The following is a 27,695-nucleotide window of genomic DNA, read 5'->3' on the forward strand; positions in this document are numbered from 1 at the left end:
GGACGAGTTGGGCATGTGAATCACATTGTCTAAACAGCTTAATCGCGGACCTCTAAAATACTTTTTCCAGAGAGCCAATTGGGCCCAACCGGGCTTTGGCGTGATGATCCTCCAGACGATCTTGGCTGCCATAGCCACATTCTGCTGACAGAGATTTTTGAAGCTCAAACCACCCTCCCAAAGAGGCTTGGAGATGGTTTCCCAGCTGATGAGGGGAATCTTTTTTTCATTCTGTTTTCCGCCCTTCCAGAAGAACCTGCGCATGAACTCTTCCATTTTTTTTAATATGATTGCCGGAGCGAGAATCCCAGAAAAATGGAATAGAGGAAGGCTGGTGAGAACAAATTTTATTAGAACAGACTTGCCTGCAAAATTGAGCCAGGAGAAGCCCCAGGCATGGATCTTGGACTTGAATTTTTCAAGCTGAGGGAGCCAATCTTTGCTTGTAAGTCTCTTATGAAAAACAAGGAGGCCCAGGTATTTGAAAGAGGTCCAAGAAGAGGAGGCTGCAAAACCCAAACATCGAGAGATAACAAAGAGCAATCTGGGCTTAGTATTCCAGCTGAAGATGTTGCATTTGTTCTTATTTACAGCGCTGCCTGAGACCTCACTAAATTCATCCAACACAGCTTTAAATTTAGAGGCAGAGGAGAGAGAGGCATTACCTAAAAGCAGAGTGTCATCTGCAAATAAGGCATGGTTTATGTTTTTAACCCCTCTTGCAATACAAAGTCCATTAATTTCTTGATCTTGCATCTTTTTGTCTAATAGAAAACTGAGAATAGAGGCTTGAATGACAAAAAGCATAGGGGAAAGGGGACACCCCTAACTAAGTCCTCTCGAAGCTTTGAAAAAATCAATGGCTCTTCCATCTACAAGAGGAGAAATCCATGGTTCTGAGATGCATGCCCGGACCCAATTAATGAAGTTTTCCCCAAAACCAAACTTGGTCATGACTTTTAAAAGAAAACTATGATTTACACGATCAAAGGCATTAGCTAAATCGAGTTTGATCACCATACCTTGTTCTTTTCGGAGAAGACTAGAGTGTATTGCCTCTTGAACTAGGGTGAAGTTGTCCACGATCTGCCTTCCTTTAATGAAACCTCCTTGATTCTCCGGAATTATTCTGGGAAGGATGGGCTTTACTCTATTTGCAATTACTTTGGTGATTAGCTTGTACCCAATGTTACATAAGGAAATCGGACGGAATCTACTGAAGTTGTTGGCACCTTTTTCCTTGGGGATAAGGGCTAAGAAGGCGGAGTTTGTACTGCCTTCTATTTTCTGAGCATTCTGGGACTTTTGGATCATTTTGAGAAGACCCTTTTCAACGATCGGCCAACAAGTTTGAAGGAACCTGGCGGAGAAGCCATCCGGCCCCGGGGTTGTCAGGATCCATCTCAAAGAGGGCCTTTTTAACTTCATCTTTAGTGATTTTGTCCTCAAGTATCATGTTCATATGAGGAGTGATTGTTGAAGGTATGACGTCTAACAGGTCTGGATGATGGGTCGGATCCTTATCTTTGCTGTACAAATTTTGGAAGTGAGAAAAGGCTGCTTTCTTAATGTCTGCAAAGTCCTTGTGAATGTCGTTATCCTCCTTGATCTCAGAGATGGTGTTGAAGCATTTCCTGGCCTGGGCTTATTTATGAAAAAAGCCAGTGTTCCTATCCCCTGCTTTAAGCCAGAGATTCTGGGATTTTAATCTCCAGTACTCTTCCTCAGCTAGGCAGGCCTTATGAAAGCTCTGTTGCAGCTGTTTTTCTTTCTCTAACAGATCCTCTGTGACTGTAGTGCTTTCCATATAAGTTTGATGAGAGGCAAGAGAGGCTTTAATAGCTTTCCTTTCTATAGCTGGGTTGGACAAAGATTTGGCCCAACGTTTTAGCACTCTTTTTAAACTTCTAAGCTTTTCCTCCCAGATGAAAAAAGGAGAACCTTTGACGAGTTGATTCCAACAATCCTTGACTGTTTGCATGAATTTTGGCTCCTTGACCCAAAGGGGGCTAAATCGAAAGGGAATAGGACCAAGATCTAGATGGGCAAGGAGATCTAGTTTTAAAGGCTTGTGATCTGAGACACTGCTAGCGAGAATGTGCATTTTGGGTTCAAGACCTAGTAACAGATAGGAGCTTTGAATGAAAAATCTATCTAATCTCGCAGCAATATGTCCAGGTCCTACTCTTTTGTTAGACCAAGAGAACTTACCGGAAGAGGGTTTGATATCCAGCAAGTCCCAGTCTTGCATGAGATCCTCCGCCCATTCCCTTGCCGGATCTCGAACTACAGTTCCTCCCCTTTCCTCAGACGAATGAAGAGTGAGGTTGAGATCTCCAACAATTATTATGTTTTCCGGATTTATCAAGTATGCTTGGTGCCTTATTGAATCCCAACAATCCTTTTTTCCCCCGATGTTGACTGGAGAATATACATTGAAGAGGCAAAAGATTTCCTTGGTGTCCAAGTTCTGCATTTTCAGTAGCAACCAATGAGTATTAATCGCCTCACAAATGACTGTAAATTTGTTGGCGTTCCATAGAGTTACAATCCCTCCAGAGGCGCCCCGGGCAGAGATTGCTCTTGCTTCACTTTTGAACCAAAGTTTCTTGCATGCTTGTAGGAAGACTATATCTTCCAGCTTAGTCTCCTGGACGAGAAGTATGTATGTAGTTTCAGCTCTTATTAAGCTTCTCATGGCTTCTTCCTTAACTTTGCTCCCCATACCTCTACAATTCCAGGAGATTGCCTTCATTATTTATGTTTTTGATGGGCTCCCTTGGAGCCTTGGGGCTGACTTTTCAACATCTTAGGCTTTGAAGCTAGCAATTTTTCCAGAGTTGGCTGGCTGCCTTGTAGCTTGTCTTTGTAAGTCTCTTGCTCTCTTTTTTCCCTGTCCATTTTACGGCCTCTTGTAGATCTTCTTACCGAGGTTTGGGATTCTCCTATTTCTCCTTCCTCCTCTGACTCGTCCATTTCCTGCTCTTCTTCCTCAGCTTCTGAAGTCATACCTTTGGGTTCTTCAGCTCCTTTGCTGGGGACTGAGGGAGTATCTTTGCTTGGAGAAACTGGTTTTTGGGTCTCGATCTCCAGAGTATCTTCTGTCTGCTGGCTTAAAGGATCAAATTTGTTTTCTTGCGCCTTTTTGGGAGGGGGACGTTGAGCATTAGCCTAGAGAGAGCCTTTCCCAGTGGGTCCTCCCGGTTTCTGCCCTTTGTGGTTGAATTTTGCTCTCTTGACTTGATTCCAACCCTCTTCGTTCCCTTTTTCTGGCTCTGCATTGGACGAACAGTTTCTTGCAAAATGTCCATGAACATGGCATTTCCTGCATTTGAATGGCAGTTGCTCATAATCCAAGATCTGCACATGAGACCAGTTGCCGACTTTGATTTTGATTGCCTCTGGGAGACCCACCTCTAGATCTACTTCTACGCAGATCCTAGCACAGTCATACTGGTCCTTGTTGTTTGCCCGATCTATGAATTTCCTGAGAGAGTTTCCGATGTGTTTCAAGGAATCCCAGTTCTAACAGTGGACTAGTAGATTTGGAAGACGAACCCACATCGGTACAACCTTGGGGACATCTACAGCCGGATCAAAGTCCGGAGTCCATTTGTTCAAGTAGAGGCCCTGAGGGCCCATGAAATACGACCCATTTTGGAAGATCAGATCTTTGTCTTCTTTGGAGGTGAATTCGAAGAGGAAGTATCCTCGCCCAAGAAAGTAAGAGGTAACACTTTGCTTGATCAGAGGAGCCCAGTTCCTATTGACCCATTGCTCAGTAGATTTTGGAGGGGGCCAAAGTCCCATGAATTGGCCAATGAGACCACGATCAGACAGAGATAAAGCTACTTGGATGGGTGTCTCTGGAGGTAACGAGATCTCAGGAATTTCGTCGAGCTTCTTAACGAATTTTGATGCTTCGCTTCTTTTCTTCGGAGGCAGACCGGCCAGAAGCAGGTTGAAAGCGTTGAAGGTAGATGCAGAGGGTGGATCCTTGAAATGTCCCTGCGTCTCCATTGGATCGGGCCTGAGGCCGGCCGCCGCAGGGGCAGCCATGCAGCAGGGGCCCAACCCTAGCCTAAAATCCTGAACACCCGCAGATCAGAGTTAAGCCCTCTGTGGGCACGCCCACAGGGATCAGCTGCTGGAAAGAGCGGGCGCAGGCGAGAACTTCAGAACCCGCGAAGTGCGGATCTCGCTGTAGAGAAGCCGAGACTCGCAGGTTGCAGAGCTCGTTCGGTCCAACTCCAAAATTCGAATAAATTACCTATGGTCTTTACTATTATTATTATCGCTAAGTATTCTATTATTATTATTATTACAAATGTTATTATAATAATAATTATTACAATTGTTATTATTGTTAATACAGTTCTTATAAGAAATGGAAGACTAACTAAGAAAATTACAAGGGGAACTAAAGGAGCCGACTAATGAACCATCGACAGAGGTATCATTGTCAGCGTAAGGGTTAACGCAAACAGAGGGAACCAAGGAACCTTCATGTTGGTTGGAGAGGGGATAACTGGATGAAAGAAAAGGCGAAGGCTGGGAAGGGCTATGGTTTATAGAGGACGCATCAAGGGTTAAGGGGTGGTCATAATCTAAAAAAAATGAGGAGAAATAATTATCAGGAGGGAGAACTGCTTCGATGGGATGAGATTCAATAAATGATGTCACGCTAGAGGAGAGGGGAAGACTAGCCACGCAGGCCTGTGAAACACTGATTGGATGAGAACCAAGATCAGAAAGCGATATGCGTAGGTGATCAAGGGGACAAAGATCATCGGAGTCTGAGTGATCCAGACCTTCAGGGGAGGCGATGGAGAAAGAAAGAGAATCTGGATGAACCGATTCATGCGGAGGACTGCAATCTTCAATGGAACCAACCTCAAGGCGAATAAGACAACCGAGAGAACATGAGCCACTACTTTCATGAAATTGGGAAGCTGCTAAACCCTGCTAATGAAGAGTAATGTTGTTAATCCATGAGTTGAGTGCAGATACTTGGCTCTTATTAATCTTGCTATTTGATGAGAAGCCAGACGAGCTTGAAAAATCTCCATGGGAAGAGGATTTATCGGAGAGTTTGAAAAATTTTGCACACAGTTTTTTTGTCCAAATCTCTTCCACGAGCAAAGATTTTAAAGTTGAACAAGTTTCAATTTTATTCCATAGCTCTGCAAACATCAAGCTAGACAACTCCAAATGTAACGACAATAGCTTTCTAGAAAGAAAATCAAGCTTTTTTCTAACTCTAGAAATCTCAGAACGAAGAAGGGCAAGACTAGCATTCAAAAAAATACGATGATTTCTGGACTTGTTAAGGCGATGCTTAATCTGAGCAAATAGAGGAATGACATATGAATCTCTACATCTTTTAAGGAATGCCATATTTGACTTCATCTTAGAAACTTGGAAGTGTGCTCATTCAAAATGATAAACTTTTATTGTAATGGCCCTCCCGTGCAAGATAGTGATATTCAAATTCAAGCTTCTCTTATCCATATCTTGAATATTTAAAACATTTTCGGTAGAAATCGCATTGGAAAAGTTTGGTCAATGCATTTTGAACCAACCTGTGTGGTTCATCATCACGACAAGATGAATAATCAGATCATGGCAATAGGTTAAATAGGAAGACAAATCATTCTAACGACTATAAGGAAACAACCAAAAAGAAACGATTATAATTGACTGGGTGAGGAAAAGGGTAAGAAATAATGTATTTTAATTTAAATAAAGAATTAAATGTATATAAATAAATATTGATATTATTTTTAATTTATACATATATATATATAACGAGAACTTTTTAAATATATATATAATATGTAAATTAAAATCCTAAAAATGACTTTGTTATTTTCTGTTGTTACAAGTTGGAATTGGTCTCATAAGGCTCATTTTTCATCCTCCAACCTTCCCACCCTTGGATCTATAACCTAGGAGTGCTTTAGCACTGATTGGGTGATCAAATTGAGAGAAATAGGGTGTTGTCCCTCTTGTTTACTGCATTTTTTGTAGTCTAATTTGCTTGGGAAGAAAACTAATTTGCTATGTAACTCCTCTTACTAGAAACCTAAACTCAATGATAAAGAACGCCATTCATGGTTAGGATATTTTGTCTACATCCTTTTGAGTACCTGTGTGTTATATTAACATCAATTGGTGTAGTTTTTCTTAGAGTTTTAGTTCATCATTGCACATTCATACATAGAAACAACAGGAAAACCCCAAGAATTGGCTCTTCCACCTCTTATTTGTTGAGAAATCGATAGGGGCAATAGTTAGGGTGATTTCTCTATATTTGATAATCTCTTGTGAAGTCATGTTGGCCTCTTATTACTTTTTATTATGTTTTGTTCATCAAACAATTACCAAAACCATAAATCATGAAGATCACAAATAGACAATGGGCACAAGATGTCAGCTCCAAGCCAGGGCAAAACCCCTACAAGGGGAAACCCAAAAAATCTTCTCTTCTTATAGAATTAGATCAAATTAGAAATCCAAGTCCCAAACAACAAGACCAAGACCCAAGTCAACCCTCCTTCCAAGTTCTTCCAACAAGTTAAAGTCAACACAAGTTAACCCAAGTCAAAACCTTCCAAATCAACTCCAGCAACATAACTTCAACCCCCAGCGTCATAAATTTGTACTTGCATTTGATTCGCAAATTCGGCCCCTATAGCAGCACTAGAAACTTGGCACGTGTGAAGAAATTAGGGCAAAAATTAGGGCCGAAACTTTGTTTTTCTTCCTCAGACTTCGCTTTCTCTCTCTTGATTTCTTGCTCCTTCTCTTGAATTTTGTTCTTCTTGTCCGAAAAATCAAACTTGCTTGTTTTTTATTCAAATGAGGTTGAACTATCTCTATTTATACACATCCCAGAGGTGGAATTACCCCTTCTAGGGCCAACTTGATGAGGTAGGGTTGACTTGGTTTTCTGGGTACAAAAGTTGCATTTTTTACTCAAATAAATTTATTTTTCCACTGTGTTTTCAAAGTCAAAATGGGACTTGAATCCAATTCAATATTTTGACTTATGAAAAATATTCTTTTGACTCAATAAACCCTAGAAGCATGAATAACATGCTTGACCTAGATGACTAATTGATTTGAGCATGAAACCCATGCTTATAAAATAATATTTATTTTTCTTCTTTTGATATTTACATGAAATATACAATAACATAAGTACGAAAGAAATTATGAAGATCGAACCTATTTACATTTTCTAACACTCCCCCTTAACTAGGGAGGTATTCATAATTCCATAGCAAGTACAAGGATATTCCCAAACTGAAATATTCTCATAAGAAGAGTCGGATTGGTAAGCCATCTTTTTAAGCATCAACATCATGACCAACATTATCAAATAGAAACATAGTAAGGCATTTTGAATAACAAACTCTATCTCTCCACAATATTAGAGCACAATGTTGGGAGGCATACATATGGACACCTCATCCTCTCAAGGCACATACCCCATCTGGGTGTTCACTTATGTCCTTCCACGATTATTCTTATCTTGGATTTCCAATCCTCAAAGAATAATGTACCTCTTTGACCACTCTTATCTTGGATACCCTGTTATATCCTCAAAGAGTGTCTATCCATGTGACTACTTCCTATCTTGGATTTCCAATCCTCAAGGAGTATCGGTCCTCAGATGCTTATCCAATCCTTCATTCTCCCTCCTGGTGTGATACATTAGGTGTACGACTACTAGTCCTGGCCTAGTGCATGACACATATGGAGAATATGGTGTCCACCATCACTCCCTCTCAATCAGGGAGGAGGTCCTTACTCCTCATATATAAAGGAGATTTATTGCTCCCTCTCAATCAGGGAGACTTATCATAATCTGTAGCTAATTTCAAACATATGCCTTTTTTCTTTCATCAACTACTTTTTCTTCCGTGGAGATCATAGTAGTAGCTACAAGGGCTCCTATCTCTCATCATCATATCATATTTAAGCTTCGATCTTCCTTGACGTTGTGGAGCCAAACTCATTTTTCGATCTTCCTTCATGACAGGGTTCTTTCCATTATCCTTTTACATCACTTTCCATCAATCATCATTCAAAGTATCTTCATCATCAATAATATCTTTCCAAACCAATTAAAGTTGAGTTAATCATAACTTCCTCTATCCATTGGGAAAGTGAATATCATTGGATCCAACATGACCAATAGGCTATCTTGTGACTTGTTACTTTTCCTGCCTTTATGATGTACACATTTCTGCCACCAATACTTCTAGGCCAAAATCAACGTTCTCTACTCAATCCATGTATTTGGTACTTGAGTTTAAACCAAATAGTTGTAGATATATTATCTCAACTGTTATCTCTCCGATCTATACTTCTGCAATACGTCCTTCTATGTAGCCAAGTCATATCTCAAACAAATCATCAATGCCAAATTATCAAAATCAGAGTTACCTAGTCATGATAGCCTTTAAGATGTCATGTACTGCTACTAGCTCCCTCTGAGATCAACATCCCCTCACATGGTCTATCTTCATACTAGAATCCTTCTTCGTGCTTTATGTATTTCAAATATCAATGAATGTGTTTGTGGAGTGAACTAATCAACAAGCTTCAAAATCATATACGACAGAGTTTATGCAACTCCCTCTAAAGTTATCCATCTTACATCGGATGTTGATCAATATCATCATGTGTTTTTCCCATCTATAATTTTTCTATATATAGAATAACCATATGAAAGAGTTCTTTCTTATCCATCATGCATCTATGTGTTAATCAATCAAAGGGAAGAGTTTTGTCCAATCCAATATTATCCAATTCATACCATTATTGTGCTCCCAAGCATATTTATGCAACAAGCTCTACCTACAATATCACTGAAGAGATGAATTCTAATTCTTAATGAGAAGCTCTTAAAGATATATATACTACTTCCTTTATACTTACCATCTAGTATTCTTCCTTTTGAACGAGTTGCATCTTTCCTTGAGGATGATGTCTATAATGATGTTCAAGATTAGATTCCTTCTCAAAGATGAGAAGTGCTCAATCATATCTCCATGTTGTAGCTTTCTGAGATTCTTTGATGCTTGCTTCCATAATTTTAGTAGAAATATACTTTTTATCATGTTACAAAGATTCTTTCACATAGTGAAGAACCTTCATAATCACTATCAAGGATCCTTGTGATCCTTTCTAGTTAGTAGATTGCTTTTATAATGATGTGAATGCCAAAAAGTAACTACATAAATGGTGGAGTGTTGGATGGTCCAAAATCTTCTATCTTTGCTTGATGACTGCTACTAATGAGATGTCACTGACGATGTAGACTCTAATCCTTTTAATGCTTTGTGCTTATTTCTATGATCCCATGCTCCAAAAACCAAACTTCTTCTACAAATGTAATTGTACATGCTATTATCACTGCCAACTTCTAATGAAAAAGAAAACATGTTGTAAACAACCCTGATAGTGGAGGAGTTCTTCAATAATATTGATCCTTGGTGTATTCATTCTTCGACTTCTTTTCGGGTTCTTCATTTCCTTCAGCTGTATGAGCTCCACTTCTTTCCTTCCTCTTATTGTTATTTTTATTTTGTGGGTCTTTGGGACAATCTCTCTTAAAATGTCCATATTCATTGCATCCAAAGCATTGCACTTTGGACATATCTTGATTTCTTCGTGGCTGATTGTTGTTTCTTTGACGAGGTTCAAACTTTCCAAACTTCCCTTTCTTCTTCTTTACTTTGGAAACAAAAGCTTGAGACTTTTCATTTGGTTTAATGTTATCTTTTGCCTTCAATCTTGTCTTTTTTGTCATACACAGAGACCATATCTCATCAAAATTCATAGCGTCCTTTCTTGAATAGATATTTGTCACCAAACTACTCCATTTGGGAGGTAATGCATTGAGTATACAAGTTATTAATTCAGAATCAAAAACAACTTCTCCAAGCCCTTGTAATTGATCCCTCAATTGTGATACTTTTAAGAGATATGAGGTCAAGTATTCATCCTTTGATAATCTTGTCTTGTAAATATTATTGCTTAGAGATATCTTCACTTGTAGTGCTTACTGAATACAATTTCACCAACTTGTCATATATTGCTTTAGATGTGCCCAAATCTGCAACAAAAGGAATGAGATGATCCTTAATGGATTCAATGAGAATCCTTTGAGCCCTCACTTCTCCTTTCATGTACTTGGCCAATTCTTGAGTCTTATCCTTCTCTCATTCTGCACTTTTCCTAGAACATGGTCCATGACTTCATTTTCTACAAGTATCAGGTCTATTATTTTCTTTCATGCTTGAAAGTTTGTTGATCCATCAAGCTTATTGCCTTCCTTACAAAATGAACCTTTATGAGTCTTCTTCCTTGTATCCTTCCTTATGTCCTTCTTTGTGCCTTTCAGAAAAATGATGTCCTCTAAGGCAATTTATATGAATGTCTTCCTTTTATGCCAACAAGAGTGATCTTCAAGTTGCCTTCTCTTCACCTTAGCTATGAAACCATGTTGAGAAACCGATAGGGGCAACAATTAGGGTGATTTCTCTTTACTTGATAATTACTTTTGAAATTATGTTGGCTTCTTATTACTTTTTATTATGTTATGTTCATCAAACAATTACCAAAGCAATAAATCATGAAGATCACAAATAGACAATAGACAGAAGATGTAGGCTCCAAGCGCCAGGGAAAAACCCCTCCAAGGGGAAAACCCATAAAATTATTATCTTTTTATAGAATCAAATCAAATAAGTAATCCAAGACCCTAACAACAAGACCAAGACCTCCAACAAGACCCAAGTTAGCCCTCCTGCCAAGTTCTTCTAGCAAGTCAAAGTCAACATAAGTCAACCCAAGTCAAAACCTTCCAAATCAACTCTAGCATCAGAACTTTGGCCCCCAACAACAAAAATTTGGACCTGCAGTGGATCTGCAATTTCAACCCCTGCAACAACACAAGATACTTCACGCGTGTGAAGAAATTACGACAAAAATTAGGGAAGAAACTTTGATTTTCTTCCTCCTCAGACTTTGCTTTCTCTCTCTCTTGAGGTCTTGCTCCTCCTCCTCTTGAATTTCTTTCTTCTTGTCCCAAAAATGGAACTTGATTGGTTGTTCTTCAAATGAGGTCGAATTGTCTCTACTTATACACGTACAGGAGGTTGAATTACCCCTTCTAGCGCCGACTTGGTCTTGTGGGTACAAAAATCACATTTTTGACTCAAATAAATTTCTTTTTCCACTTTCTTTTCAAAGTCCAAATGGGACTTGACTCCAATATACTATTTTGATTCATGACAAATATTATTTTGACTCAATAAACCCTAGAAGCATGAAGTACATGCTTGACCTAAATGACCAATTGATCTAAGCATGAAACCCATGCTTATAAAATAATATTTTTTTTCTTTTTTTGATCTTTACATGAAATATACAATAACATAAGTACAATAGCAATTATGAAGATCGAACCTAGTTACATTTTATAACATTCTTGACCTCATTTAAGGTGATAATATTACTTGGAGTTTCTAAAGGTAGCTTAACCTTTCAGAGGAATTTGGGCCTACAAAGAAAGGGTTTGGGCCGAGGTGACAATGGGCCCCTAACCTTTGTGTGTCAATCCCAACAAGTTGCATGAATATTAACAACCTGTTGTGGTCACCAACAACCCCCCCTCTTTGCTCGATATTAGCAATAACATCGAGCAAAGGGGGGACCCTGAAAGAAAAATCCCAAAAAAATATTTTTTAAATTTTTGTATTTTTCTCCCTAAGGCTTAAATCGCATCGCAAGGGAAGGCTGAAGCATTACCCAAGCGCGGAAAACAAAACTGCGAAAGAGCGATGCGAAATTCATCGCATCGCATGCATCCCAAGCGCTCTCTAAAAAGAAGACCTTCAAGAAATGCCGATCGCCGATATGCGACATCTCACATCGCAAACGTCGCACTAGGCAGCATAACCATTGAATAAAATCTGCGATCAGCGATCTGCGATTTGCGATATCGGCGAACCGCGATCTGCGATATGAAAAGACTCATCGCACGAATTCTCCGACATATCCGATAGACCCAAGATTAAGCGCGCGCCTTAAAGGAAATTAATGACCGCATGCTTGAGTATCAAGGAATGATTGCATCGCATTTTTCGAAGAGTCAAGTCATGATGAATGTCAGGATTATGCATTCATTAGAGTTTAATGCTTTCATGTCAATCTTTTCATTTCCCTTCTTCTTTGCGTAGACTGCAAGACACGCAACTAATATAAATCTATATGCAGGAAATATCTAAAGGAAAAGGGAAAGCGCCAATCAGACAGCAGAGAGAAGATGCCTCCACAAATGGATGCCGCATGCAGCAGGACCGCGGATTCCAGACTATAAGCCAACTGGCACTGATGAAATTAGACTATCCAGGACTCAGAGTCAAAGGCGCACAAAAGCAGCGTGTTCACAAAAGATCCTGAAGCTCAGACTTGGTAAAGCAGAGAAAGAAGCGCATGAGAAGGAAGACGCTCCAGAAAAGCCTGGAACAAAGAGCGGAAACAATTCTCGAAACAGGGGATTGTCCATACAGCGCGACTCCTAACCCACTCAGTCATTCGCACGACCGGAAACCGGAATAGCAACAACAAAATCAGTTCGAGAAGAACCTGGGTTGTGCTAAGTATACACGCGGCGAATACACCCAGCTAGAGAAAGGTTTTCGAAAATATCTTCTGGTCTGTCAGAAGGAAGTGCCAGCTCTTGTTATTTCCACTTTTATCTCTCGAGCGAAAGAAGAAGGCGGCCAGCCGACTGTTCCCAGGAAAACGTTGCGCTGTTGACAGCACTAAAGAGAATATACAGAAACGGTCAGAAATTAGATTTAAAGTTTTAGAAATAAATTTGCTTTTAGTAAAGGGCGGTCATTTGAAGCCGATTCCCTAATTTCGTGTAATTAAGATTAATTAGTTAGTAGTATTTAACCCTTCTCATGGCATTTGGAGAAGGGTCCGGAAATCTGTCAAAAAACTTGTCCTCAGAACATGCACTTCTGCACCCTCAGAGGAGGTTTTTGATGAATGGATGGATCGAGATTTATTTATGTTTGCATTTTAATGTCTGTTACTGATGTTGCACTTCTGTACTCTTAGCAGATATTAGAACAAGTAGAAATAAATCATTATTGCTTGAAGTTTATTAGTGAAATCAGTCATAAATGGTACTTTTATCTCTTGACTAAATTCTGCTAGTATCCCTAAAGTAATATACAGCTGAGTTCTTTATATGTTACTGTATGAATGTCTGTATTACCATTTGGCACTTCTGTACGGTGGGGTCATTTATTTATGCTTGACATATAGAAAACTGATTATGCGATATGCTGTTCACAACTACTCTGCCTAACTTCTTATGCAGAATGGTCTATCTTTATCGATTTATATTCTGATAACAGTTGAATGATCTTTATTACCAGCTGTTGTTTGAAATCTTTCTAGATCGCATAACAAAAGAAAACACCCCGGGTTAGCGTAGACTAGATGTACTGTTTCTTTTCATTAGATTACATTAGCATAGAGTTAGTTTAGCAGTTAAGATTAAGACTAGTTTAGAGAAACCTTTAGATTAATACCATCAAACTCTACACACACACGCACATCCTTCACATTGGGAAACTGGTCCCATTACCCCCAGTCGGACCCGCTACTCCAAACGAGCAAGGAGCCGCCAACCAGGTTCCGGACCGGGTGGGTATCCCCCTTGTTGTCGACCCGACTTCGGGGCCCTCAACATTTCTGGCGCTAGAAGGAGGGCCGAAGCTATGAATGGCGCATAATTCAAAATCCAAATACCATTCTGAGAGCAAATCACCCTCACCAACTTCCCCGACTTCCCCGGTACGACTAATCTCAGAACTAGAAGTCGCTCGGACATCCACCGCTGCTATACATACTGATACATCAGACCAACTTATTATCGATCCCCCTGAAGTTCAAACTTTGATCCGTAAGCTCCAGGGATTCTCTATTTTTACCCAGAAGTCTGATAAATCTAAAGGCAGCCTGACTTCGCAGTACAATCCTGCTCATCCCCTGACCCGATTGAAGAGTGAAAAGTTTGGCATCTAGCCAACTGAAATCCCTCTCCCCGCTAGGAAAAGAGCAAGGAAAGCACTCCCAGAGTCTGACAGAGAGACTCTTTCATCCACTTCGTCCATTTCAACTCCTTCTCCGCGAAGTCAACCACCCACATCTCCACCTCAAGTCACCCGTCCATCTTCCACAACCCTTCCTCCGCAATCGTCGAAGATCATAACATCTCCATCTTCTCAACATCAAAGACCATCTCCTACACTTTTGTTGACTAGTAACTCAGCGATGGCCCAATCTCCATGGAACAATCCTGGGGCGGTTTAAATGCCTCCACCCCTAAGTCCAATACCTGCCCATCCCGAGAAATGGCTACCAAAGTTCAATCCAGAAACAGGAATGCTAGCTGAAGAACATATCAATAATTTCATGCTTTCTGTTAATCTCAACGGAGTTACCAACGAAGATGTCGTGGTCCGACTTTTCCCCTATACAATGCAAGGAACAGCCGGGTCATGGTACTTTTCGCTGCCCTCTGAATCTATCATCAGCTGGGACATTTTTCAAAATAAATTTCTCACCAAATTCGGCGATGATAGATCGACAGCGACACTGATCAACGATTTATCCAATCTTAAAGCTGAGGATAGGGAACCCATTAAGGATTTTAACTTACGATTCAACAAGATCCTCAACAAAATCCCCGCTGCTTCTCAACCCGGCGAGGAAGTAAGATGTGAGTGGTACATCACCGCCTTACCTTCAAACTTGGCCATCTTCGTAGATAGGGCGAGCAAGACAACCTTAGTCGAAAATTTGGCTGAGGCGTTAGCAGTTGAAAGACGCGTAGTAGCCCTAGAAAAGAGATCTACAATCGAAGAGCGTAAATCTAAGAAAATCTCTTTCAAAGAAGACACCAAGAAGAAGCAAACGAAAGATCCTTTCGACATGGAAGGACTACAAAAGGTATTAAAGGCCATGTCTAATGAGATGATTGACATAAGAAAACAAGTAGCAGAATCGTCCCCAAGAAAGCCTTTTAGGAATTTCAAAAGAAACCCTCCCATGGAGACGAAGCCACCCAACGTGGTCTCAAATGTGGAATCTGAAGAAGAAGAAGAGGAGAGCACCATCAAAACGCAGACCGACGATGAAGAAGTGGTGGAACTGCAAGGAATGTGGGATTTCATCCTCCCACAAGAGGAAGATCAAGAAGCACTTCCGGTTAGCACACGAAGCAGAAATCAACTTGATCCTCCCCAGAATACCCCAAAACAGAAGGGCGCAAGCCCTGCAGCAAAAGAAAAGGTCGCACCAAAGAAAACAATTGCTAAAACGACCTCATTTAGCCCAGTCCAATCAGAGCAGTCACCTCCATCAAAGACACTAATAGTGTCGGATGAAATGGAGTATAACATCATCGATGACATGAAAAAGACTCGGGCTAATATCACTCTGTACGAGTTGAGCAAATTGAAACACCAACAGAAAATCATGATGAAAGAGTTACACGCTGTACCTACTACACCTTTACCTACAGCTGTAGCTTCCCATAACATAGGAAGACCTCCAATCAACACGATCAATAAAATCGATCCAAATGACATCGCTCTGATTGGAGGGAGATCTAGATCTCATACTCCTCCTTTCCTCCTCACTTATGAAATCTTTAACAGAAACGTGCACAACTGCTTGGTCGATTCTGGTGCTTCAACCAATATTCTACCCAAGTCAATATGTGCCAAACTTAATGTTCAACCGCAAAAATCCGTAGTGCGCATAGTTCAACTTGATCGATCGCAAGTCGAAGAGATAGGCGAACTTAATCAAGTGACCATAAGATTGTCGTCTAACCCCAAGGTATGTCAGGTTATCGACATTCTAGTGGTTGACATCCCTGAATTTTATGGTCTGATTCTTAGCAGGGACTGGTCCGAGAAACTCCACGGATACTTTTCAACCGACTGGTCGCACATGTGGTTACCCTTCAACGGGAAACCAAATCAAATAAAGATTGAACGGGAATTGCACCAAAAATACATAGTGACAGATTTGGAAGGAGAGAACGAAGCCATAGCATACAACAACAACATCATAGGCAACTACTTGGTAGACTCTTTCCTCAGAAATTTCAATGCTCACATATCACCATATTTAGAAAATTCAGTTTTGTCCCAAGTTGAAAACTTTTCCCAGACTGATGATTCAAAATGTGTTAGTTTCTTAGATAACCCTGTAAATACTTCTTTATTTTGGAAATTATATTTTGATGGCTCTAAATCCAACGAGGGAGCGGGAGCAGGATGCGTTTTAATCAGCCCAAACGGAAATAAGACCATGCTCACATGCAGACTGGAGTTCGATTGCACGAACAACACAGCGGAATACGAAGCCTTGGTGCAAGGCCTATACAAAGCAATCGGCTGCAACGTCAAATATCTTCAAGTCTATGGAGATTCTGAGATCGTCGTCAAACAGGTACGTAACACCATACACTGCCTGTCTAGTCATTTAAAGCACTATCAATCTTTAGTACAAGATCTCACTGCACATTTTACAGCGTTCAATATTTCTTCAATCCCAAGACTTCACAATGCAAACGCAGACCTGTTAGCTAACGTAGCCTCCAGACTCATCCCCTCCGAAGACTTTAGTCCAGATAGGTTTTCGATAGAATTGATTTTTAAACCATCTATCCCTGACAACATCACCAACTGGAGAGTATTCAACGACGACCCAAACATCGTAAGTTTCCTCACCTCCGAAGGATCCTACTCAAACTAGATAATCGACGAAGACTGTCATGATCACCAGATACAACAAAATAGCACGGATAATGCTATACCCAAATCGGTGGTCAAACTAGAAGACTTATACGACTTGAAAAGTCTGTTCAAAAGGTCAGCTAACGCCAAACTTTATAGTTCAAATCTGAACTACGAATCAGTGAACCTAGGAACCGATGAGAAGCCGCAAAACGTTAATCTAGGTCAAGGCCTAGCTCCTGAAGAAAAATCAGCATATATCCGTCTTCTACGACAGTACAAAAACGTCTTTGCCTGGAATTACGATGAGCTAAAGACTTACAACACTTCTATCATTCAACACACTATCCCTATGATTGACAACGAGAAACCTGTCCAACAGAAGCTCAGAAAAATCCACCCCAACTTGGAAAATCAGATAAAAACTGAGCTGAATAAATTGTTGAGAGCCAGAATAATCTTCCCGGTCAGACATTCCAAATGGGTATCCAACATGGTACCTGTTAGGAAGAAAAACGGAGATATTAGAATCTGCATCGACTTCCGGAATCTCAACAAAGCCTGTCAGAAAGACAATTTTCCCCTCCCACCTATGGAGCAAATATTACAGGCAGTCGCAGGCTCAGAGTTAATGTCTTTCCTAGACGGATTTTCAGGATATAATCAAGTGTTGGTACACCCAGATGATCAGTTAAAAACCACCTTCCGAACTAAATGGGGTACCTACGCGTATCGGAAAATGCCGTTCGGTCTGATCAACGCCGGCGCTACTTTTCAGAGAGCCATGGACATTGCGTTTAAAGGTTTAGTCAATAAATCGGTAGTGATCTACCTGGATGATATAACTGTATACTCCAAGAACCGAAACGACCACCTCAAAGATTTGAAGCAAATCTTTCAAAGATGTTTAAGATATGGGATCTCGCTTAACCCGAAGAAATCTTTTTTTGCGTTAAGTGAAGGAAAATTGCTAGGATTCATAGTGTCTAAATCTGGCATTCACATTGAACCTGACAGAATCAAAGAAATTTTCGAGATATCCATGCCTCATAACAAAAAGACCATGCAATCTTTCCTAGGACAGATCAATTTTGTGAAAATATTTGTCCCAGATTTTTCACGTATTATTTCTCCTTTACAAAAAATGATAAAAAAGAATTCAAACTTTAAATGGGGTCTAGACGAGCACGAAGCATTTAACTTAATCAAACAAGCCATCATCAACGCTCCATCTCTAGCAACCCCAAATTTTTCAGAGCCCTTTGTCTTATACACGTTTGCCTCAGAGAATTCTTATGCTGCGATCTTGACTCAAGCGAATCAAGAAAAGGTAGAAGCTCCGATCGCATTCTTTAGCTCAAACTTACAAGGTGCCGAGCTGAAATATTCGGACGTAGAGAAACAGGCATACGCCGTTTTCAAAGCAATTAAATATTTCAGACCCTTCTTGCTAAAGGCCCATACCAAGGTCATAGTACCATTCCCAGTGGTAAGAAACCTCCTAATACAGAAAGATGTGGGCGAAAAGAGAGCGAATTGGATCACCGCCTTGCAAGAATACGACCTGGAGATCAAGCCGGCACACATCGTAAGAGGCCAAGGCTTCTGCAAGATGTTAGCTGGAGCATCGCAAATTCCCGAAAAATCATCTGAAGAGGTACACGCGTATGAGGTAAGCCTAAACGACGCACAATCATTATATGTTGACACCATTTATTTCCTAAAAAACGGGCATGCTCCATTTCACCTGGATCACATCAAGAAGAGAGCCCTGAGATTAAAAGCTAAACAATACCAGCTCGTAAATGATGTCCTGTTTAAAAGGAATTATGATTCTGTGCTCCTTAGATGTCTTGAGAAAACTGAAGCCGAAAAGGTTTTGCAGGAACTCCACGATGGACCAGCAGGTGGACACTATGCTGGAGAAGCCACCGCACACAAAATCTTACGTGCAGGATACTACTGTCCCACGCTGTTCAAAGACTCGTACCATCACGTAAGGAAATGCCAAGTCTGCCAAACTGCTGCAGGAAAACAAAAGAAGTCATCCATGCCACTGCAGCCGGTTAACATCGAACAGCCGTTCAGCCAATGGGGCCTGGACATAATAGGTGAGATCGTTCCTCACTCCTCTAAACAACATAGGTATATCCTCACGGCAACTGACTATTTTACTAAATGGGTAGAGGCAGTTCCTCTCAAGACAGCTAATTCTGAAAACATTATTGAATTCATAGATCAGTTTATCATTACTAGGTTTGGATTTCCAACGGCCTTAATATTTGATAATGCTTCATATTTTTCTGGAAATACCATGACTGAGTTCGCGCTCAAAAGAGGGTTCAAACTGAAGTATTCTGCCAACTACTATCCGCAAGGTAATGGGCTGGCTGAATCAACGAACAAGAACCTAATCAGGATTATCAAAAAGACAGTCGACCAAAACCAAAAGAATTGGCATAAAGCGCTGGTAAATGCCTTATGGGCAGACAGAATTACAAAGAAAGCCTCTATCGGCACTTCTCCCTTCAATTTAGTTTACGGGAGAGAAGCAGTTCTTCCTACTCACTTAGTCATTCCCTCCTTGTCCTTAGTACAATACATTGATGAAGTATCTACTTCTCCCTTACAACTAAGGCAAATGGAAATAATCAAGCTAGAAGAACAACGAGAACAGGCCAAGAAAACCCATGCCCACCACCAAGCGCTGATAAAATCCTCTTTTGATTCGAACATAATGACCAGAAAAAACTTTCAGATGGGAGATTTAGTTTTGAAATGGATAAGGCTCACGAAGAAAAGGGCAAACATACGAAATTCCAGAAGCTATGGCTTGGTCCTTTTCAGATCGTAGAGGTCATAGGCCCGTCGACTTTTGTGTTGCAGGACTTGACAGGCAGGAGAGATTCTCTGCCTGTGAATGGACAAATCCTCAAAATGTATTTTCCATAGAAGGTCATGCTTCTATTTTTGTAGGATAATTTTAGTTCTATTTTTTTTATTTTTAGTTTTTATTTCTTATAAATAAGGTTGGTTGTGAATGATCATAAATTATATTCATGAAGAAACATACCATTTCTCTATCAGATTTTGATTTCACTTGTATAAATAGTAAAACTTTTCAAAAAAAATCTGACTTTTATTATTGACAGATAGAGTTAACTTTAGCCTGAATATGATGTTAGTTTCAACTTCACAAAGAAATCTGGGATGAAAGTAACTTTTGGCAAAAAATTGTTTTATACCAACGCAATGAAAAGTATCATCAATAGCAAAATAATTATTCTCTGCAAAACTGTTGTTCTTAAACTCTATTATTGTCGTCCAGAGCTTTCTTAAGGAACAATGATTTCCTCCCTGTTAAGGAAATCGCAGCATCCAGAGAAACAATCCAAGAAAACACTATATCTCAAAGAATGAGAGGTCTCATCACGAGCCGGCTTATCATGATCACAGATATTATAACTTGCTGACTTTGCCACTACTGTCTACCAAAACAGGGCAACGACTCAAGATTGTTGCAATCAAAAGACAAGGGGTCTCATCACGAGCCAGCTTGTTTAGCAAAAGTGTAAATCAAGTGAATGACTGTGTCATAATTTGGCCACCAAACCAAGACACTGTTCTTTAGAGAATAAAAAATCAAAAAAGAAAGAAAAAGTGTCAAAAGGATTTTTCTCTGGTATGTTGTAAATAACCTCAAACAGGAAAAAGGATCATTGCTGGATAACATGGTAACCCTGTCGAGGCTATGGACGCTTGCGGGCAGCAGAGGCTCTACCTACGACAAATGAGCATATTTTACAAAGCCAGTACGCAGAGAAGACCTTATTTTGTCTTTGAAAAGCACTGAGTAATGTCTAGGTGTGAATACAAGAAATAACCCAGAGGGAGCAAACAATCGGAATGAAATAAAAGTTGTGACGAAACATCATTGACGGGATAAGGGGTAATACTCTATCTGTCCATAACAAAATTTAGGCATAAGAAAATTTTTCTGTTTTGGAAGTGAAAATGCAATAGAACAAGCAGAGATAACTGGTTCTTCACAGTGAATCGCCATTGTTGTGGTCACCAACAACCCCCCCTCTTTGCTCGATATTAGCAATAACATCGAGCAAAGGGGGGACCCTGAAAGAAAAATCCCAAAAAAATATTTTTTAAATTTTTGTATTTTTCTCCCTAAGGCTTAAATCGCATCGCAAGGGAAGGCTGAAGCATTACCCAAGCGTGGAAAACAAAACTGCGAAAGAGCGATGCGAAATTCATCGCATCGCATGCATCCCAAGCGCTCTCTAAAAAGAAGACCTTCAAGAAATGCCGATCGCCGATATGCGACATCGCACATCGCAAACGTCGCACTAGACGGCATAACCATTGAATAAAATCTACGATGACAGCGATCTGCGATTTGCGATATCGGCGAACCGCGATCTGCGATCTGCGATCTGCGATATGAAAAGACTCATCGCACGAATTCTCCGACATATCCGATAGACCCAAGATTAAGCGCGCGCCTTAAAGGAAATTAATGACCGCATGCTTGAGTATCAAGGAATGATTGCATCGCATTTTTCGAAGAGTCAAGTCATGATGAATGTCAGGATTATGCATTCATTAGAGTTTAATGCTTTCATGTCAATCTTTTCATTTCCCTTCTTCTTTGCGTAGACTGCAAGACACGCAACTAATATAAATCTATATGCAGGAAATATCTAAAGGAAAAGGGAAAGCGCCAATCAGACAGCAGAGAGAAGATGCCTCCACAAATGGATGCCGCATGCAGCAGGACCGCGGATTCCAGACTATAAGCCAACCGGCACTGATGAAATTAGACTATCCAGGACTCAGAGTCAAAGGCGCACAAAAGCAGCGTGTTCACAAAAGATCCTGAAGCTCAGACTTGGTAAAGTAGAGAAAGAAGCGCATGAGAAGGAAGACGCTCCAGAAAAGCCTGGAACAAAGAGCGGAAACAATTCTCGAAACAGGGGATTGTCCATACAGCACGACTCCTAACCCACTCAGTCATTCGCACGACCGGAAACCGGAATAGCAACAGCAAAATCAGTTCGAGAAGAACCTGGGTTGTGCTAAGTATACACGCGGCGAATACACCCAGCTAGAGAAAGGTTTTCGAAAATATCTTCTAGTCTGTCAGAAGGAAGTGCCAGCTCTTGTTATTTCCACTTTTATCTCCCGAGCGAAAGAAGAAGGCGGCCAGCCGACTGTTCCCAGGAAAACGTTGCGTTGTTGACAGCACTAAAGAGAATATACAGAAACGGTCAGAAATTAGATTTAAAGTTTTAGAAATAAATTTATTTTTAGTAAAGGGCGGTCATTTGAAGCCGATTCCCTAATTTCGTGTAATTAAGATTAATTAGTTAGTAGTATTTAACCCTTCTCATGGCATTTGGAGAAGGGTCCGGAAATCTATCAAAAAACTTGTCCTCAGAACATGCACTTCTGCACCCTCAGAGGAGGTTTTTGATGAATGGATGGATCGAGATTTATTTATGTTTGCATTTTAATGTCTGTTACTGATGTTGCACTTCTGTACTCTTAGCAGATATTAGAACAAGTAGAAATAAATCATTATTGCTTGAAGTTTATTAGTGAAATCAGTCATAAATGGTACTTTTATCTCTTGACTAAATTCTGCTAGTATCCCTAAAGTAATATACAGCTGAGTTCTTTATATGTTACTGTATGAATGTCTGTATTACCATTTGGCACTTCTGTACGGTGGGGTCATTTATTTATGCTTGACATATAGAAAACTGATTATGCGATATGCTGTTCACAACTACTCTGCCTAACTTCTTATGCAGAATGGTCTATCTTTATCGATTTATATTCTGATAACAGTTGAATGATCTTTATTACCAGCTGTTGTTTGAAATCTTTCTAGATCGCATAACAAAAGAAAACACCCCGGGTTAGCGTAGACTAGATGTACTGTTTCTTTTCATTAGATTACATTAGCATAGAGTTAGTTTAGCAGTTAAGATTAAGACTAGTTTAGAGAAACCTTTAGATTAATACCATCAAACTCTACACACACACGCACATCCTTCACATTGGGAAACTGGTCCCATTACCCCCAGTCGGACCCGCTACTCCAAACGGGCAAGGAGCCGCCAACCAGGTTCCGGACCGGGTGGGTATCCCCCTTGTTGTCGACCCGACTTCGGGGCCCTCAACACAACCTTGCTACTCTTATCTGTAACAAGGCTATTCAACAATTTCAACAACATCTTCTCCTTTCCATTCTCTCCTCCTAGCTAAAAAATACCCTTTGAGGGTGAAAGTATAGGAAGAAATAGGGAGAGTTGGTGTGATGGGAAGGCCAACAGGCCTGAGCTTTAATTTCCCATTGCTCAATCTTTTCTCTCCTATTTTCATTTTATAGTTTATTTAATTCTCATTTTATTCCCCTTTGTCTTATTCCACTTTACTTCGCATTGTCTTTTACATAATTACTAACCTTCCTTAATTGTAGAATTGCCTTAGATAATGAGACTTACAACCATTAATTTGTGTTTGGATCCATTTCAAATCAAGCAAGGGTTTGTGGATGGAGAACCTACTTCCTCCTAATATTCAAAATATGCCTTCATCAACGTCACATTTTAGCATTTTGGATCGAGTACGCGAGGCCATATTTTAGTATATTTTCTATGTGAGCCTTCACTACAAATGTTATCCTTGACGAAGTTTTAATTCATAGGTCGGCAAGTTTTGGTCCTGCTATTTTTTATAAATGTTACTTCCACAAATGAGTCTCAACCTATTAAAATAGATCTCATTTCCACATTATGTTGTTGGTCTGGTTTGGATTTACCATATTTTGTAGCTTTTGATTCAAGGACAACATGTGCCATCCTTTGTAGCTTTAGCCAACCAACATGTTCCAGTGGATCATTTTCTATACTTCTACTAGTGGCCACCTTCACTTGATTATGGAACCATGTTCCTATGGGAGATATGACATTCAAGGGAGATTATATCTTTAGTACATGTCCAATGTTCGACATTAAATGAGAAGTTGTGATGCAATGCCTTATCTCCAAAAACTCATATTTTGATTAAAAGGGGATATGGTGAATAGGGTCAATGTTATTTTGAACTAGGTATCTATAGATTGACTCACTTCAATGTATCACCCATGGTCAACTCTATTGATATAGGTATCCAAAAACCCACTCACTTCTATTTTTTCATCGTTCTTCTTTGTAACCCTTGTTCAACTTAAGTGAGGGTGTTGAGAATGATGTAATCCTCACATGTGACTACAACAAACCCATATTAATCATTAATGCATGTTTCTAAGCCAACTTATGATCACTTATCATAATACCAAGTTACGGCTAAAGCCAACCTAGTCAACTTGTTATGTCGGCCCATAATCCCTCTTGGGGAGGGGCCCCTTCCTCTTCAGTTGTGTATACATACACACTCAAGTCTCATTTGTATTGACATCTTATGATCTATCTTGATCATTCTCTAGTCTATCAGCATCACTCTATCATAAAATGATTTTTGCCTAAAAGGAAGCTACATCTGATGCATTCTATATTGTTCATGCGTTAATTCATCTCTTGTCCTTGGTGATTCTCTCTCTAGTGCACTTATGGTCAACTCTGACACTATTGTTTCAAGGTTATCTTCGTTGTTATTGCATATTTATCTCTCTAATGCACTTGTGCTACGGCATATTTCCTCTCTAAGGAGCGCAATTCCCTAGTGTTGTTATTTTCTCCATTTATTGTAGGTTTTGGGGTTTGTTGGTGGTTCCACTTGATCCTTCTCTCACTTATGGATCTTAATAGAAACCATGCCCAAAAATATTTGGAAACCTGACATTTCCAAAAAACATGTTGAACTATCTCATCCTTGCCACACAATGCACATGCCAATTTGTGAAACTTGTTGTTGACAGTCGATCCTTGATGAAGTAATAGCCACTACAAAATTTGAGTTTAGAGTAGATATAAACCTTCCAAATGGAATGAAAACTTCTCAACCATTGGTACATTGAATCTCCAAGCCCCCATATTTTATTTAAGAACATACCTAGATTAGAGGAGTGCCTAACCAGCTCATAAATATAATGTCTCATGGATATAAATAAGCTTCCCACTTCTCCATCTCTAATCCCTCCATACAGGGTGTTCCCCATGCATCTAGATTTTATATAAACATTCTAGAATCATATGGAAAATACCATAAAAAACAACCTTGTCAACACCAAATAAACTTTTAGTGTGGATAAGAGTCCTCTACATGTGCTACCATTGATTGTCTTGAATCCACAAGTAGATCCAAAAACAAATGCCCAAATACAAGGTTTGGAACATAACAATGGTATTAGGGCCACTTGCTTGGCCTTATGGACGAACATCCACCATGGCTTCATACACAATTATCCAAGTAGAAAGTGGCCTAAAATAAAAATTTGCATTATTAGTCGAAGAAGTATTAAGATATTCCTAAAATAAATTAAATAAAAATGGAACTAATACATCAAGCCCTACAAACATTGAAGTTGGAAAAAAGGGAAGAAGGAAATGGGAGCAATGAAGATGATGGTTAGAAAGGATCCCATAATAGGAGAAGGGAGGTAAGACATGGTGACCATAAGAAAAAACCTTTTGAAAGAAACCATAATAGAAGAGGTGACAACCTTTTCAATCAAGGCAGCTATGAAAACCAAGTAGGGGACCACATAAATCAGAGGCTAGTGGAAAAGATTCCCAATCCTAGGGTTTGACTATTGTAGCTAAGCTATTAATCCAACTACCTAGACAAGCAACTTGTCTTGTTTCTTTCACTTAAATCCTATGGGATGTAGCCAAAAAAATCAATATGCCACTTTACACCTTGAAGGCTCAATATTTCACTGGTGGCAAGGATTGAACGACAATGTGAGGAAGGTTGCAAGGAAGGGGATGGTGAACAAGAAATAACCACATAAGACCAATTTTTTACTATGCTTACTAAAATTTTGAGGCTTATTACCCAAAAGACTACTTTTAGACCTCAAGAACAAGAAACAAGGCACAATGGCATATTATGAAAAGGAATTCCACAACCAACAAGCTTGTGGAAAATATTTTTCCCAGGTGTGTGGATGTAGGTATATTGATGGATTGAAGGAGTAATCAAAGGGTATGTTAAGGCTTTGAAGACTAGTACCTTGGAGAAGGCCATTCAATAGGAAAATCCCTATTCATAAGTTCTTACGAGTTAATTTACAACTAGTTTAGCAATAAAAGTAGACTCTAAAGGAAATGAAAACCAAACTCCTTATACCTGAATATTGGTTCATCAAAAGCCAAAGTTTTGGACCCTAATGTTTTGATAAATTTTGTTCAAAGGAGCTCTGTTACACTTGCAAAGAACCCTTGTCGAAGAGGCACAAATGCAAGACTTCCAGAAAGATTCATATGATTAATATTTTATGTATTCAAGCTTATGTGATCCATAATGAATTAAGCAAAGCCTTTTGGTAGAAATCACATAAGAGAATTTTTTGGCCAACGTGTTTCGAACCAACAAGTATGGTTCATCATCAGGACCAGATGATTTCTACCGAAAGACTTTGCTTAATGATTAATATTATCAATTAAAAGGACCCAAAAGTAGTTAATAGTGATCAAGAGGAAGCAACAACCTTGGAGGAGTATATTGTGGATGAAAAGACCAAGAATAAAAAATATCATCATCTCCCTTCCTTCCATGTTGGAGATTACTCAATACCATACTTTGAGGGTAAAGGACAAAGTGCAGGGAAGTACAGTGGTGACCCTTCTTGTTTCTAGCAACACTAATAGTTTCATAGATTCAAAGTCAATGACTTCTGTGGGCCTAAAAGTTGTCCCATTGCAAAATTTCCAGGCATCAATGACCAATGACTATATGGAGTGAAAAGGGATGAAATTGCAATTGGATGTCTATGAGTTAAGCTCTGAGTTTTATGTTGTGACTCGAGTGTGCATTGATGTGGTCATAGGAGATCAGTGCTTGAAGATTTTGGGTGACTTTTGCATGAATATGGAGGAGTTGTACCTAAATTTTAAAGAAAGATAATAATTTGTTACTGGTAGATGACTACAATAGGGAGAAAACAAATTGGTTTCAACAAACAAAATGTCCAAACAACTCACTAATAAAAAATCACGTTTCATTTTCTAATGAAATTCCATGAAGGGTTTGCATGGTATGGTTAAGTCTCAAAAATAAGAAATACAAAAAAGGTGTAATAACACACTAATGAATTTGTATATGTCTTCCAAGAACTCACCAGGACAATTAGTTTAATTATATTAGATTTTTTAATTAACAAAATGGTGTGACTTAATGAAAGAGGTCAACGATTGAATTAGTCAGACTAATTATGTTAGTTTATTTAATTAAGAAAAAAATGGGACTTTCCATTATAAAAAAAATTGTTATGTATTAGAATAGGGATCTTTTGGGGAAGAGTGTTATCACTGATAGCCTAAAAGAGATTATTTTGGCCAAGAGAATCCTCCATGCTACCTTGGATTTGGCACGAGCTATTGTCCACACCTTCTCAGGATAGTTTTAGACTGCATGTGTTGAATATTTGCAACTAACCAAGTGTTGTTACTAGTTGATACTATTGTTTTTCCTTCCACCATTAGTGTTAGAATCTGTAATCAAGTCCAATACTAGTATATTGATCGAAATTTTCTATTGATATTATGAATATGGTGGTTGGTACAATCTGTGAAATTTCCACAATTGCAATAAACTGGAGTTTAATCTTCTATCTACTGCAAATTATTTGTCTTCTGAATTATTATTCAGAAAATTACGATT

The 27,695-nt window shown here is 39.4% G+C and overlaps 1 protein-coding gene across 1 annotated transcript; it reads right to left on the reverse strand.

Annotated features, from left to right (window-relative positions):
* Positions 1-1,645: 1,645 nt before the first annotated feature.
* Positions 1,646-2,725, reverse strand: LOC149250489 (uncharacterized). Its single transcript, XM_089453664.1, has one exon. It carries the CDS (start codon positions 2,723-2,725, stop codon positions 1,646-1,648), a length of 1,080 nt encoding a protein of 359 aa, XP_089309790.1.
* Positions 2,726-27,695: the final 24,970 nt, after the last annotated feature.

The sequence above is a fragment of the Pinus tabuliformis genome, chromosome 7, assembly GCF_031772625.1.
Source record: "Pinus tabuliformis cultivar Carrire ecotype Pingquan chromosome 7, CPIR1, whole genome shotgun sequence".
NCBI lineage: Eukaryota > Viridiplantae > Streptophyta > Pinopsida > Pinales > Pinaceae > Pinus > Pinus tabuliformis.

What these genes read in the sequence shown, in the direction of transcription:
- LOC149250489 (XM_089453664.1), bottom strand. Translation starts at nt 2,725, where the DNA reads ATGGGGAGCAAAGTTAAGGAAGAAGCCATGAGAAGCTTAATAAGAGCT.